Source organism: Pipistrellus hanaki (assembly GCF_964339955.1).
Source record: "Pipistrellus hanaki genome assembly, chromosome: 4".
NCBI lineage: Eukaryota > Metazoa > Chordata > Mammalia > Chiroptera > Vespertilionidae > Pipistrellus > Pipistrellus hanaki.
The window spans coordinates 62,990,818-63,007,819 of NC_140506.1; the positions used below are offsets into that span (position 1 = coordinate 62,990,818).

The window sequence follows — 17,002 nt, forward strand, 5'->3', positions numbered from 1 at the left end:
TTTATTATGGCAGCTTTAAGAAATGCTCATTTTTGCATGGTATTTCATTGTGAATTTGTGGACTTATGCACGTATTGCAGTTTAAAGACAATTTGATATTAGGTTCTATGATATGCTGAATTCAAATGCCACATTCTTATGTGAATTCCCATATGAGGTGATGAATTTCTTATAAAACGAGGGCATTATTCCATCATTTTTCAATATAATTGCTGGAATGATGACCTCCTCAAGTCCCTCTAATTCTATAAAAAGTTTGTTAAACTTTTAAGTTTTAGTTGTTTGAAGTTTTCCAAAGAAACCCCTGCATTACATAAATAATGGGCTATATCTATAAATAGTTGGTTAACCTTTCTTTCCTTTGTTTTTAAGGAAACATCAGAACCAATATTTCCTAGCTCTCTGTCAGAGCAAACTTCAGTACCTCTCCTCTTTGCTTGTACAGCCAGTGCCAAAACAGTAGTTGCCAATCCATTATTGCACCTTAGTAATCTAACACATGATATTCTACATGCCATAATAAACTTTGATTCACCACCCCATCCAGATATTCAAAGCAATAAAGTAAGTATGCTTGGTTTCAGTCTTTTAATTATAATACAATAAAACTAAAAGATAAGTGTTAGGGTTTTAAAAAACAATTTTAAACATAAGACTATACATAGTGATTGTTTCATTACCACGTTTATCAAAGAAAACTTCTGGTTGTAGGCCAGGTTCATCTTACTTGTGTTGTTTATACCCATGAGTATTTTAATTTTTAATCCAATGCTAGTTACTAAGTATTATTTAGCCATTTTATTAAGATAAGAGTAATTTGTATATATGCAGATACATGAGTGATTTCTTTAGCAGTACACTTAGTAAAAAAGCTGATTGTTTTTTAGAGATAGAGACTTAATATTATGGTATGAAGTTACTAATATCTATATAAAGGTTTTCTTTGTTAATATGAAAAGATTACATATTTTCAGGACAATGTGAAGTATTTTACCCCAGTCAATCCTCTAGGGTAGGCAGTAATTCATGATTCCATCTATAGCAGTATCACCTGAGTGCTTGTTAAATGTTTGGATTGTTAAATTCACTTCAAATTTAACTGAATCAGTCTGTGAGAGTCTCAAGAATATGCAAAACTAATCATATAGTTATGTAAATCAGTCATATCTTCCAATCTACCACCCTTCATTTTTATCTGCCATGAACATCACATTTCATCTTTATTCTCCAAACATGAAATCTTTTAAAGTTTGACTATTTTTGTATTTGTCTTTTTCCCCTCCCCATAGTCTGTCATTTGGTTCTCAGTCACCTCATAGGTTGTGATATCATATCAGTTCCATTTCTGCTATGCCTTATGGTGGTTTCTCCTACAGTTTTATCCTCTTGGATAACCTTAACCCTTGTAATTTAATTTTACCACTTCTTTTCCTGTACTAGTCAATATCGTGTACTATGTAGTTCAGAATTTACTTTCCTTTATATAATGCTCATTTTGACCAAACACTATTCTATATTTAACTTTAATAATAAGCCACTCCTGGTGTATCAGTTAACTTTGTCTGCTGAAGAATCCTGAAATTGCCTAAAATAACCATTATTTATTTTGCTAATGATTCTGTGGATTGACTCATCAATTCTTCTGGTTTGGGCCAGCTAGATTGATCTCTGGATACTTTCATTTGTCTTTGGTTAGCTGGTGGGTTGACTGGATTCTGGATGATCTAGGATGACTTCAGATTTCTGTTGGTAAGCAGAGTGTTTGCAGGGCTGACAGGAATCTGGGTCATGCATCTCTCATCTTCCAGCAGGCAAGCAAAGCGCATTATTCTGGGTTCTCTAGAGAAATAGGACCAGTAAGAGGTGTGTGTGCATGTGTAAAGAGTTTATTATAAGCAATTGGCTCATATGATTATGGAGGCTGAGAATTCTAAAGATGTGCATTTGGCAAGCTGGAGACCCAGGATAGCTGATCATGTAGTTCCAGTCCTAGTCTGAAGTCCTGAGAGCCAGGATAACTGATAATGTAAATTCCAGTTGAAAGCCACCAGGCTTGAGACCCAAGAAGAGCCAGCATTTCAGTTCTAATTCAAAGGCAGGGCTTGAGCTGATTTGGCTCAGTGGGTAGAGTGTTGGCCTGTGGACCAGGTTTCAATTCTGGTCAAGGGCACGTTCCTCTGTTGCAGGCTCTTGCTGGCCCAGGCCCTGGTAGGGACATGTGCCGGAGGCAACCAAATCGACGTGTTTCTCTCACATTGATATTTCTCTTTGTCTTTCCCTCTCCCACTCTCTCTAAAAATGGAAAAATATCCTAGGATGAGGATTAAAATACTAATACTAAATAAATAAAATTAAAAAGTCAAGAAAGACTCAAGACTCACCTCAATGCAACCAGGTAGAATTCCCTTATTCTTCACGTTTGTTGTTGTTGTTCTATTCAGCCAGTTGATTGGATGAAGCCTTCCCATATCTGCTTTGCTTAGCGTTCCAATTTATGATAAGTGATAATCTCCCCAAATCACCATAACAGATGCACCTAGAATAATGTTTGACTAAATATCTGGGAACCTGAAGATCTGGTCACATTCACATATAAAAATAATCACATCTAGGTTATTTCATATCATGGTAGCAGGAGTTCTTTGTTGTTGTTTTTTTCAAAGTATATTTTTTATTGATTTCAGAGAGAAAGAGAGAGGGAAAGAGAGATAGAAACATCAATGATACATCAATGATGAGAGAGGATCATTGATTGGCTGCCTCCTGCACGCCCCACACTGGGGATCGAGCCTGACTAGGAATTGAACCATGACCTTCTGGTTAATAAATCAGTGTCCAACCACTAGCCATGACAGCTGGGCTGGTTGCAGGAGTTTTAAGAACAGCAAGAATTTGCAAGGCCTTTGAGGACTAGCTTCAGAATTCACACATGACAGAATTCCAAGCAAGTTATAAGGCCTGTCCATATTCAATAAGTGTGGAAATGGGCTCCATCTTTTGATTGGAGAAGCTGGAAAATATTCTATCATTTTCACAGTGTTCCATACATGGTCTTTGCTGTCTTAATTTTATATGATGATATTTCATGATTTTAATTCATACTTTAATTCATACTTCAATTATCTTGCTGATAATTGAAGTAGAAATGGCAATAGTTTTTTTTTTTTTTTTATCAACATAAAAGACTGTCATACCGTCTTAATTAGATGAAGAATTTAGTCTTTTAATAGTTGTCTAGTCTATTTTCTTACCTGGGTTACACTTCTCCATCCTCAGATGTACTTCTGTTATTTCTCATCATGCCATGTTTAGAACCTCTTGCCCAATACAAATGCCCTTTAATTACTGTGGTACATACCTTCTTTTTCTTAAATTTCACTTTCTTTAAATTGTTTGCTTTCTGTAGTAACTAGAATATATTGGTAGCATATTCTTCAATCACCTGTCCATAGGTGAACTGTCTTTTATCAGGCTCTACTTTTTATATTTTGGTTGAGTAGAAAGCAGCTTGAACCCTAAAGGGTTTGCTTTTATTGATAATACATGGTTCATGCACTACTGGATAGCTGGCATCTGTTCCCATTTGCTCTTAAAATAAAATATAGGTAGCAGGTATGTGTTTTATAATTCCTACCAAAGACCTCAGTATTTTTTCTTTATCGGTAGTGAGGCCTCAGAAGGTAAAGATGAGCATTTAGAAGAAGAAACATATAAGTGCAGAAATTGGCTCCAAATAGTTTATAAGGGCAAAATCTTCTTTTCATCTTTTGAAAATGCTAATTTTGTTAGGTCTTAAAAAAAAGTTAGATTGCATACTTAAAGTAATTTTGATGTTTTGTTTTTTGGGTGTGTTTTTTTGCAGGTATATGTAATGCATACTTTAGCAGCCTCACTTTCTGCTTGTATATATCAGTGCCTTTGTGGTAGTCATAACTACAGGTAAATATCTTTGTGAAATTTTAAAATGTTTGCAGCAAACTGATGAGTTTTCAGAATATGTGTGCTCTTGCTTTGAAAAAGTATACAGCTGTATACTTTAAATAATGCAAAAAGCATATGGTTGAAAAGTTGAGTCCTTTTTCTTTTCATCTTTGAAATTTTAACTTGTGCCTTTATGGCAATGAATCTCAAGTAAACCCTTGTCAACATAACTTATTTTATAACCTTTTATTAGTGCCTAATGCCAGACATCATGATATGCACTGAAATAAGTTCTCCTTTCTTATGGTTAATGTAGTTTGTTACTAATAAATGTGAACTAATAATGATATATAGTATGGCATAGTACTTAAATGATAAGTACTATAATATGATGGATGGTACTGAGGAGGGAGTGACTGACTTGGAGTCACGAAAAATTTTACAGAGGAATTGATGCTTATTTTGTTGATGGTTTTTCCCTTTAAGTCCTAAGTTTTCACTATAATACATCTAGGCTTTAGAAAAATATGTTTAACACTCAGGGGTCTTTCTATATCTTTTTTTAGTTCTTCTTTTCCTTTCCTTTTAGACAGATATTAGAATTTGTGGATATCATTTTTCTTTTATCTTTCATTTGTTTCTTACCTTTTTTTCAGGAGAAATCCTAGCTTCATTTTCTAGACACTAATTCTTCAGCAACATCTTATTATTTATTAAGTCTAAATATTTCATTTTTTAAAGATCTCTGTTGATTTTAATAGCCACACTTTTATGATTTATTGCCTTTATTTCTTGATTTTTGCTTAACCTGTCTGAAGATAGCACTTTTCTTAATGTTCTGATAACTCTGCTTCCTCAGGTGCAGGCCTTTCAGTGAGTTTTTTGTCTCTTACCTGATGTCAGCCTTCCTGGTGCTGATTTTTTATAGTCTGTTTATGTTATGTGAAAAAATTATGTGAATTTTCCCAGGGGTAATCTTAGCTTACTACTCTGGTTATGTATTTCTAGGTTTGCTTTAACTTGATGATTTTTTTTTTAATCTGTCCTCCAAGAGTTAATTTTCTTGTTATTAAGTATAACTTTACTTTTACCAATATATATATATTTTTTTCTTATATCAATCTGCTGTAATGGGATTTTTTTGTTGTTACTCTGCCATCCTGCACTTGGAAATTAAAGCAAGAGAAACTATTTACAAATGCATCAAAATGCCATCATTAATAAGACTTACTAATCAGAATAGGTCTAAACTATTAAATGTTCTTCATAAATATCATATTCCTTTACTTAATGCACAATAGAGAAATTTGACAAGTAAGCAAAATTTTATGTATTTTAAAAAAATTTAAGTTTTCTATTATATTTCATAGTCTGTGTCAAGTTGCAAGTATTCTTTTCATTCACTTTAGTAAAGTGTCATTTACTTGGGGAAGCTTATCCTGAATTTCCAAATTATGTGAAATTCTTATATCTTTTGCTTTCATGGCACTGTATTATATAGATTCTGTCTTTAATAACACTGTGGTGAAATTATTTGTGTCTGCTTTTCCCACCAGGCTATAAATTTCATAGGAGACACAGACCGCGTTTTTTATTATATGCCTGGAACTTGGTGCATATACTTCGTGTAATCTATCCTACTATACGATAGACTAGCCATTAAATATTAAACCTAAATTGACTTTGTTTTCAGCCACATAACTTTGTTTTAAAGTGTAATGTATCAGTTTGCTACTTGTGGTCAATAATAATTCAGTTTTCTGATTTGTACATATTCTGTCTTTCACTAATTAAATAAACTTACAGCCTATCATGTGTTTTAATTTAGAAAATTTGCATATTTGTAATTAAAGGACACTTTAATATAACACTTGACTATAGAATATAGTGTAGATGTAATAGTAGTATAATTGATAAACAAAAATATGTATTTAAGATACCCTAGAACAGGGGTCTTCAAACTACGGCCCGCGGGCCACATGCGGCCCGCAGAGGAGTCTGATCCGGCCCGCCAGGTTTTTTGGGCAGTGAGCGCAGCCGAGGTGTTACAGTAGGAATTAGTAGTTCATATAGTCTGGCCCTCCAGCTCTCTGAGGGACCGTGATCTGGCCCCCGCTTTAAAAAGTTTGAGGACCCCTGCCCTAGAAGTTAGATATAAAACATGGAATATTATATGTGAAATTCATTTTAGATCATTGTATATTGTTTTTATCATATTGTTGTTGTTATTGTGGGTCATTGTAGATTACTATTACTTAAATGTTTTCTTCTTTTAGCTCATTTCAAACAAATCAGTTTACTGGGATGATGTATCAGACAGTTCTGCTTCCCCATCGACATTCTTTGAAAACAGGAAGCTTAGATGAAGCAATAACCCCCAATACATCACCAGCTCAATGGCCAGGTATAAATAATTTATATGTGTTTGAGTTTTTCTTAGCTTGAATTTAATCAGATGAGGAAAATGTAGTTTTGGTTGGGTTTTGCTATTTGATAATCATTATTAAATATTGTTAGAATTGATACCAGTTCAGCATTCAGCACTCATTACAAATTATGCAGTTACTTAATTTTAGTATTTACTTCATCATCATAATAAAGTAACTCAAATGACTTGTTATATTACTTTTTATAATTTTGCAGAAAAATATTTATCATAGTAACTACATTTATCAGGTTGGTTTTTTTTTTAATTTCCTAATATATTTTTATTGATTTCAGAGAGGAAGGGAGAGGGAGGGAGAGAAACATCAATGATGAGAGAATAATTGATTGGCTGCCTCCTGCATGCCTTCTATTGGGAATTGAACCCTCATACTGGGCATGTGCCTGACTGAAAATTGAACCATGACCTCCTGGTTCTTAGATTGATGCTTAACCACTAAGCCACACCAGCCGGATTGTTTTTGTTTTTTGTTTTTTTCAATCCTCACCCAAGGAGAAGTTATTTTTTTCATTGACTTTTTTAGAGAGATGGAAGGGATGGGAGAAGGAGAGAAAGAGAGGAGAGTGAGAGAGACACATTGATTGGTTGCCTCCTGCATGCATCCCTGGGTGGGGGAGGTGTGTGTGGAATTGAACATGAAACCCAGTGTATGCCCTTGACCTGAGAATTGAACCTGAAAATCTAACCTATGACCCTCCAGTGAGCTGGCCTACACTCTGACCACTGAGCTATGCCAGCCAGTGCTTATCTATCATATTTGAATCAGATTACAGAGTTTCTCTAAATTGGACAAAAGTTCAGAATTATGCATTAACCTATAGTGACCTCTACTCATCTATGAATTTAGAGAAGAAAATGTTTTAATCCTAATGTAATAAAGTTTTTTTAAAAATGCGAAAATGTAGTTAATTACTTATTAAAATTTATTGTCAGTTGTATGTGTTTGTTGTTTGTTCTAGGAATAACTTCTCTAATTCAACTTTTGAATTCTTCTGGTGAGGAAGCCCAGTCAGGGCTTACAATTTTGCTCTGTGAAATTCTCACAGCAGTGTATCTTAGTCTCTTCATCCATGGATTGGCAACACATTCTAGTAATGAACTATTTCGGATTGTGGCACATCCTCTAAATGAAAAAATGTGGTCTGCTGTATTTGGTGGAGGTGCACGTGTTTCCAGCAAAGAACAGTCACACTCAAAAGCATTACCTGGTTAGTTTTTAATTTGTTTTATGTGTTGTTGTTTATTAAAGACTGAGGCTTCATTTATTTATCAGAATGGTAACTTTGTCAAATGTAAATACATTTCAATTTATTTATAGAAAGATTTTGATACAGACCATGTTCTTAAATTCTGAACCAATAGTTTTATGGTGAAAATGCAGTATGAAGTTACTGGTGCAATTTCAAACTTTAAGATACTCATGTACCAGTGATTAGGACTATCTAATGTAATTTTCTTTAATCTTTTAATATTGAAATAATACGTAACATTGGTTTTTGTTCTATTCCAAATACAGATTCTCTCTTCTTTCTTTGGCAGGAAGGCACTTTGCTATGCCTAGCCCCCACCAGGTAGTGGTATTCTCCATGGAATGTGTGGGCTTTTCCAAAGCTCTTTCAGCCATCAGTTCTCATAGCCCTCCCAGTCTTGCAGGCAAGATACTAGCTTTAGAAATAGGCTTCTGCAGTCCAGCTTGCTTTGTGTTGTTTTGGAGGGGTTTGGGATACAGTGGGCCAGTTTTGTTTTGTTTGGCATTTATTATAGAAAATTGAAAGTTTATTTTAAGCAAGCCATATTTTTGATTTAAAAAATGATTAGTATATTAGAAAATCATTTCTGCATTTTTATTCTTTTTAAAATTCTTTTGATGTTTTATATCCCTTCCACTTTAACATTTTTTAAATGTATGGAAATAAATGTCACAGCTAATCATGCCTAATCAAACTATGGCTTGAAATAATAGGAAAAAATTTCAATGACGCTGCTTCATGTTTTGCATATTATGATTCTGGACATTAGGAGTTTTGGATTTCTAAGTGTTCTATAATACCTGAAAAGTAAATATTTTAAATAATTGTTTCCTCTTTTCTAAACTTTCTAATATTGAAACTATATATATTTATTCAAAGATAGAAGCACTCTGCTTTCTTGACCTAAAAAGAATCTTCATAATGCTTCTGCCTTTTTAAAAAGTTTTTTTTGTAATTTATTAGCCCATATTGATAATATTGCTTTTAAATTAAAAAATATTCTAATCTTCATAACTTCTCTTTTATAATTTTTAAAGAATAATTTCCCTGTTCTATTTTATTTTTTGATATGGATAAAAAAATGAAAAGACTAACTTAAAAGTCTAACAGGGAGTAAAATTTATAGCTCTGTTGAGATTAGTTTTAAATAATTGGTAGGTTAATTTTTGCACTGTTTTTGGTGTGTTGTAAGAGAAGAGCATTGTTAAGATTGATCTTATTAATGTGAAATGTTAAAAAGGGATAAATTTTTGCTATGGAATATCCATATACCTGTAAAAATTAAAAATGCATTCTTATTAGCTAGGATTTAGATCTCAGTTTCAACCATTTTTGCTGAACACAGATATATAAAAAACCTTTCTCATAGTACAGGTCATTCTTTGTTTAGCTATTCAGATTTAATTGTTGCTAGAGAGAAATATCATTACATAAATTATCTTTCAAGTACACCCCATCATAAATACCGTCATAAATTATATCCCACGACTGGCAGGCAAATAATATAGAATACTTAAAACATGGTAGGGCTGGTTGTAGACACATTTAGGCTATGTGATGCTCATCTGTTTTTGAGAGCCCATAAACTATTCTGAATACAACAATAACTAAAGCAGCATTTGCAGAAGACATGAATTATATGATTCATCAGTTTGCTAACCAGAAAATAGTGATACTCACTGAATAGTGAAGCCAAAGGCCTAATGGCTCCAAGGCTGATCTAGTTTGAGAAGGAGTAGGTAGAAAAAGAAAGTAGAAAACCAGAGATAAAGGGGGAAGAAGTGAAAACAGTAGATAGTAATTAGAAGCAGCAGTATAGTGAAGCAGATCAACTGACACTAGGAGAGAGAAAATCTGAGAATAGAAAGTCAACCAAAACAAGAAATAAGTATGAGTGACTTTCAACATAAGGCAGAGTTCTGAAATCTCTGTTTTTGAAGGCAATATTATGTTGTTCTGCAAACTCACTAACTGAAGCAGCACAGCAGCCTGATAAATTTTATGTTGTAAGTAAGCATTCATGCAGGTTTGAATTACTGTTAAACATAACTATAATGTCCCAAGTGTGTAATTGCACATATATTCAGTATACATTGTTGTTAAGGTTAATTTTCAAGGTAGACCATCAACTGAGTAATAAAAATTTTCAAAAAATTAAGTTTTTTTCTGCTAACAGTTAGAAATCCATACTTTTGTTTTTCATTGCATATTTTATAGCAAATAAAAATATTTAAAGTTTTTTTATTTTGTTATAATATTTGCAATTATAAGAATTGTGAATTGTTTATCTTGATAAATTTACAGTAATGATTTTAATGTCTCCAAATTGAGAATGAAAAATAAAATATAAATTGAGTAAACATCTTATTTTTTTCATTTTTACCACAAGACTGCTAATGATGCTCTAGATATTTTAAAGTATCTTTGGCATTTGGTTATTTATATTAAATACAGATCAGAAAATACAGATGTTTTGCTTTTTCCCATTTATTTGTATAAAATAAAAGTTGTGAATTCTGTATTTAATGATTGTACATCAATATATTTACAATCCTATCTAATAAAAAGGAAATATGCTAATTGACCACCACATCTCACAAAGATGGCGGCACCCAAAGCCAATGAGGAGATAATATGCTAATTGATTGTCACGCCCTCAAAGATGGCGGAGCCCAGTCCCCTCAGCCCCGCTGGGGCAGCAGGCGCGCGGCATGGCACGGCCCACCCTGTGTGCCTGCCTCCAGAGTCTTCCAGTCCCCTCAGTCCCCCAGCTGCCCAGGGCCGGCCCAAGGTGCAGGCAAGCCTTGGATGGTGGCTGCCCAGCCGCCCAGGGCCACTCGAGGTTCAGGTAACCAGGGCCCGCCGAGGCTTGTGCTGCTGGCAGGGGCAGCAGCAGAGTTGTGGTGAGGACGTTGCCTTACCCTGATCTCCAGGTTGTCTCCTGTTCCTGTGGGCTCCTGGACTGTAAGAGGGGGCAGGCCAGGCTGAGGGACCCCTCCCCTCCATTGCATGAATTTTCATGCACCAGGCCTCTAGTATAAAATAAAATCAGCTATTTAAAACAAAGTTGAATATGCCAAACACTTGTAATTATCTGATGCACTGCAAAATAACTAGTTATACTAGAAAAGGGAATATATTTTTTGGTTAGAATCCTTGGACAGACTTTGCATTGAGAGTCATATGGTACAAATTTTAAAGTTTTAAAAGCATTAGATTTATTTCATAACTAGTGGGAAAGGCAAATACTTAGATAATAGTAGAGAAAGCATAGAAGATTAAGAAAACACTAAGTCATGCATGTGTAAAATTTTTCAGATAAATATTTTTTCATGAAACATTTCAGCTCTTACCTAGACTCCCTTGCTCTTACTGAGATTAAGCATGTGATCTCTGTATCTAATCCCATTTTCCTAATATATTTCTGGTAGTCCTAAGTACTGCACCAAAGTAGTTTTAATGTATTTCTTTATTATAAACCTATAATGTGGTCAAGAACACATAAAATATACTATCTAAACTATCTATGTACAATTTAGTAGTAGTAAGTACTTTCACATTGCTGTGAAACAAACCTCTAGAACTTTTTCATTTTACAAATTTGAAACTTTATATACCATAAAAACTTACCCTTATTTCTTTCACCATCCCCTGGATACCACCATTCTACTTTCTGTTTCCATGATTTTGACTACTTTAGTTACTTCATATTGGGCAATCTTATAATATTTGCCTTTTTGTAACTTTTTTCACTTAGTGTAATGTCTTCAAGATTCATCTGTGTTTTAACATGTGGCAGGATTTTCTTCTTTTGTTCACCTGAATAGTATTTTGTTGTATAGACAGGGTGGTGCAAAAGTAGGTTTATATTTGTGAGTACATGAAACACAGAGTTTATTCTTATTATGAATCATTATATTATTTTGCATATAAACAACTATAAACCTATTTTACCTCACCCTGTATATACTCCATTCAAATTTTTAGTAAGTCTGTTGAGTTTGAGCTGAAATCCTACAGACAACCATATTGTAGCCAGCAGGGTGATTGAAAAGCACTTGAGGGCAGTTATCTCCACATTTTTTAAATTGCATAACCCTCTTCTTGAAACATCTTGAGCAAAACCCCAAGATATGTACATTATTTATCTATAAAAACATGTACTGTTGTCGATCCAGATATTAAACAGTGCGAATTTTTATTTTCTTCTTCCCTTCTCTTTTACTTCTGCCTGCCCTTTTCCTTTTTCCTTCCCCTTTTGCCTTCTTCTTTCCCTCAATTCCCTTCTCCTCCTTCTCCACTACTCCTCTCTTCTTTTCTCTCTTCCCTTCTTACCCTTTTCTCTCCTTTGCTTTCTCCTTCCCCACTTGTACTTATTAAAAAAATAAATCTGAATATTTTCCTTCCATATTTCACTGAACCATTTTGACACCAACTGCCTTGGAGACTACCTTGCTCTGTGGTTTGGAGACACAGATCACTGCTTTCTGTTAAGAAATCAGTTCATTTTTATGGACATTTATGAAGCAGGTTCAAGGTACTGTGTGAAGTATTGATCCTAGGAAGATCTTGAGAGTCAGTAGTCTTAGTTAAAACCTGATAATATCACCTGCCAGACTTTATTTTATCATTAATTTTATTCTATGAAGATTAAGAAGTACCTTAAATTCAATGCTTATTTAATCTCCTGATTTTGTCTTTTCCTTTTACTATCATTTGAAGTTTACTTGTAAAATCACGTTTTACATAGAATTTTGAGAATTTGTTTTATACTTAATTTATGTTCACATACATGTATAGTACTCACACCCCAAATGATAAAGGAGAATGAATATATTCCCCCCCAAAATTAATTTGGACCTAAATTTGAAAGTTCAGGATATATGCCTCCTAAAGCTTTATGCACACTCTGGCACACTCATGAATAGCCCTGTAGATAAGGGTGCCTTAGATTGAGAAGTGGAGAATGATATGGTTCTGTTGGTTAATTTGAGGTCAGTTTTTGAAAGAAATAACATTTAAGTCTAGGTTCAGAATATTAATTTTGCTGTATCAAACACGGGGTCCTTTAGTCCGCAGGCCAGTTCTCTATTCACTAGGCCACATCGGCTAGAGCTGATTTTATTTAAAACAATAACCTGGAAAAGTGTTAACTTATTATCCTTCCTTATGTTTTAATTTTAATGAAAGCAGTATAAGTATGTGGTAAAATTCAGCAGTAGAAAAGAGCTTAACAATAAAAAAAATTGTCTTTCTCACTTCTTTGTATCTGCCATGTCCATTCCTTATATGTAGCCTCAACCATTCTCAATTTCTGTTTTGAGTTCTTTTGTGTGTTACTTCAATAATTCTAAGGAAACCACTGCAGAATGTGTTAAGGATGAAGATAGGGCTTCTTGTATGTTCAGTCCACAATCTGGTCATGGAAGCCCACTTTTCAAAAGTATATTCTGTGAATCCAAAGCAACTAAGAAATTTATTTTTTTTAATTCATAAGTTCTGTACCTAAAGTTCTTTTTCACTTCTCCCTAATACTATTTTTTTTCTTTTATCACTAGTAAAGTAGCCATTTACCTCGTTAATAATGGAACAGTAGCATTAGTTTTTAAACAAGGAATGGCAGAAATCTTTTTTTTTCTTAATCAACTATCTTTTATTATATGTGTACATATCTTTCCATTGCCCCCCCACTCCCATACATGCCCTCCCAAATGGCAGAAATCTTTGATACTTATTTATTAGCATTTTCAAAAAGAAACAGTGAGTACTCAATAGCCAAATTGTTTCTATTGCTGCCCTTAAGTTTCATGATCACTCTAACCCAACGTGATTTAAATATAAAATTATTTTAGGTCCTGCTGCAAATTGAGGGTGGAGAGGGAGCTTCTACCCTAATGACAAGTTACAGACCATTTGTTTGCTAGGAGCATCATTCAGGTTATTTTTTTTTATATATAGCATTTCAGATAGTATAACATTCAGTAATGTGAACTTGTTTGTCATGTTCCCCCCTATTGTCCTTATTTATTAATGATATTTTGATAAATAGTTCTATAATTCTGGGATTGAGTCCGTAATTTTAAATATTTTCCCCGACTGTGGTTAATCTCTTATTTTCATGTTGCCTGTCTGGGTTCATAGACTATAACTTAAAATGTTTTCTCATTTTAAAAACCCTCTTACATTTGTTTTTTTTTTAATCTACATTTTTATGACGTTTATTAATTTAGCATTGTTAGAAAATTTTATTTCCCAGAGATCTCCAAAGCTTTTATGAAGCCATCTAATAATTTAAAAACAAAGGCAAAATAGTCATGTTAAAGTTAAATGATAAATTTATGTTAAACCGTAGCCATTATTTGAAAAGTAAATCAAAAAACAAAAAACATTTATATCCTGAATATTTTACTTAATGAGAATTTGGAAAAATCACTGTTTAAGTTTTAGAATATATGTAAATGTATGCAAACAGTATATTGGAAAAGTGATTGTTAATTATCAATTACTAATAAGAACAGAGAAAAAAGTATACATTTAATTTAATAGTTCCTTTTAAAACCTTTTGAAAGATTATGTAATAATCATACCACTTTCTAGCCATATCTTAGAATATTAATTTTATTTAACTTAATTTCCTTTTCCTGAAATTACTAAATTTTTCTGTTAAACTGAGCTTGGCTGTAGCTTGATATAATGCATGAGCATGCTGTTTATGCAAGCGAAGTAGCTTCAGACAATAAGATAAAATTTATTATAGCACAATTATTGCATTCATTTGGGAGGTAAATACATGCTCACTGGAACCATTGAAGGAGAATATTCAAGTGCAGTAATGTGGTGGTGTTTGCCTATCAGATCATACCTGTGTCTAGGAGATCCTTGATTCTTCACTGGTGATTTGTATATGTGACTTAGTGTTCATTAAAGATTTGCATATGCTAATTCCTTTAATATTCTAAGTTAAAATGCTAAAAGAATACTAACTGTTAAGTGTTTTGAAGTTAAAACAATAGAGATTACATATTCTACCTTTTTGTTTTTCCATTAACTACAAAATTCCGTTTTCAAACCATTTCTAAAAGTCTGAGTCAGTTTAATTAGTTACGCGTTTGAATTTTTTAATTTTCATTGAAAATGTGGTTTTATATGTAGATAAAAGGCCAGTGATTACTGAAGAATCTCCTGAGTTGTTGCCTTTAATTAACATTGACATCCCATGATATTCTTTTTTGTTACCATGATGTTCTTAAAAAAACAAACAACAATGTAGATAATTTCCTGTCATGTGGGGCTCATTTACAAGCAGATATTATATCCTACCACCTACATATACAATGCATGAGTCAACAGAGAGTGAGATAAATTCAAGGTAGTTTTTGTCTCACTTCCTCTATCAATTTTCTTGCCTTACTATCATAATAAGAATCTTAGTTTTGTGTGTATACTTATTTATAGTTAGCCTTAGGTTTTATACAATGAAAATAATACTTAATAATATTTTACTTTGTATTTATTAGTTTCTTCTCTAGTGGAAGAAGGAGAGAAACAGAACACACGTTTTAGGCCATCAAAAGTGTCTGGCAGAGAATCTACCCCAGCGACCTCTTCCTCACCGCCAGTGAGCCAGGAGTCACTGACAGTCAAAGAGAAGTTCATCCCACCTGAGCTCAGTATCTGGGACTATTTCATAGCCAAGGTAATAAAAGTGCTGTCCAGATCAATATTTGCACAGTTAAGTGGAAATGAAAGTGTTTAAAATGAGTGTAATTATTGGTGCTTCCAAATGTTTTCCCACTGTGGTTTAGAAAATTTTCATTTTATCAGGCTACAGTCCCCCCAAAAAACAAATATTTTGCCTATATTTCCAACCAGTTTTAAGGCAGTTTCTTGTTAAGTTATGATTTTTTGCATTTTTTATGAAGTTCTTATTAAGATGAAAAGATAAATTAGTTAACACCTTAATACCAATGTACTTGGTAGTAATTAAGGAAACAAGACTGTAAGAAGTTAAACTGCCATCCATATTCTCATTTTTTCTTCTTCTATATTACAGGCAGCCCTGCATTGGTTAATATACACAAATTTCATCTGTTTAATTAAATAACATTAGCCCCTCAACAACATGATTCAAGTTTAAGTTAACACAGTATGTTAAATATGAGTAATTACATCAAGTCAAAGTTCCCTGCTAGCTTTTCAGTCCACACATTACAATGAAAATAACAGATGCAGCCGAAACCGGTTTGGCTCAGTGGTAGAGCATCGGTCTGCGGACTGAAAGGTCCCAGGTTTGATTCCTGTCAAGGGCAGGTACATTGGTTGCAGGCACATCCCCTGTGGAGGGTGTGCAGGAGGCGGCTGGTTGATGTTTCTCTCTCATCGACGTTTCTGGCTCTCTATCTCTCTCCCTTCCTCTCTAAAAAAATCAATAAAATATATTTTTTTAAAAAAAGGAAAATAACAGATGCACTTCATGATCAGTGACTAACCATAGCAATTCTTTCAAAGTGAGCTGTTGGTTGGTTATTTAGTATCTGTTGTTCAGTTCATATACAGACAGGAAAAGGAGTTGTGTCCTGCCTCCTTGTCTCCCATTATAAACCCAAGTGACATTTTATAAAATTGGATAATTAGAAGAGGGAATTGGCTAACATTGATGAAAGGGCAACAAAAGGTATGAAAAGGATAGTACTAGAAGTGAAAATTAAAATCAAATGTAAAGTTATAGAAAAATTAACTTTGGAATTATTGACTTTACTGTTATATAAAAGAAGACTCTAGATCTGCAGCTAGAGAAATCTAGTTAAGGCCAATTTAGCAACATAAATGAGGAAAATGTGACAGAAGATAGAATGTCCCACAGATAGTGAAATGAGCAACAAACAAGCAAACAAAAAACACCTTCCTGTTAAAGAAACTCTGGGTAATGTTTCACAACATTGAAAGCACAAAGCATAAAATGTTGGAAGCTGATACAAACTTAGATAGGATTATGACAGTTTGTCAAGATTAGAAAAAATGCTTTATTGTTTTGAAGACAAGTACTCAATAAATTTTTTTTCAAAAATATAAAGTACTTTAATTCTCAATGTTTCTAACGTTTTACAGTGTATGAAATAAATATTTTTTATATTTTTTATTTTCCTAGCTGACCGTAAGAATTTGTATTGACAAATATTTTTAACAGTAGCAGAATCTTGTAATTTTCCATTGATTATTAAGATTGCTTTGCATGGCTCCAGGTTGCTTAGACATTTTTACATTCCTGCACTGATTCCACGCAAGTTCTGCTGTATATATCTTCTCCTGTGATCACACTAATTCCTTATATCCTTAGCTTCTGTGTGTTATCTTTATTTCCTTGTATTAATTGACATCTTCCTAT

General features: G+C 33.4%; 1 protein-coding gene across 7 annotated transcripts in view; it reads left to right on the forward strand.

Moving 5' to 3' along the window:
- DMXL1 (Dmx like 1) overlaps positions 1 to 17,002 on the forward strand; it is a 125,702-nt gene that overhangs the window by 66,152 nt on the left and 42,548 nt on the right. For 4 of the 7 annotated variants that reach the window (XM_084880458.1, XM_084880459.1, XM_084880460.1 and 1 more), the window contains exons 25-30: positions 373 to 564; positions 3,863 to 3,939; positions 6,198 to 6,325; positions 7,327 to 7,575; positions 7,907 to 8,020; positions 15,135 to 15,313. In XM_084880458.1, the coding sequence (XP_084736584.1) occupies positions 373 to 564; positions 3,863 to 3,939; positions 6,198 to 6,325; positions 7,327 to 7,575; positions 7,907 to 8,020; positions 15,135 to 15,313 (939 nt within the window). The remainder of the gene's footprint in view (positions 1 to 372; positions 565 to 3,862; positions 3,940 to 6,197; positions 6,326 to 7,326; positions 7,576 to 7,906; positions 8,021 to 15,134; positions 15,314 to 17,002) is intronic. The other 3 variants (XM_084880462.1, XM_084880463.1, XM_084880464.1) reach the window with 1 other exon arrangement.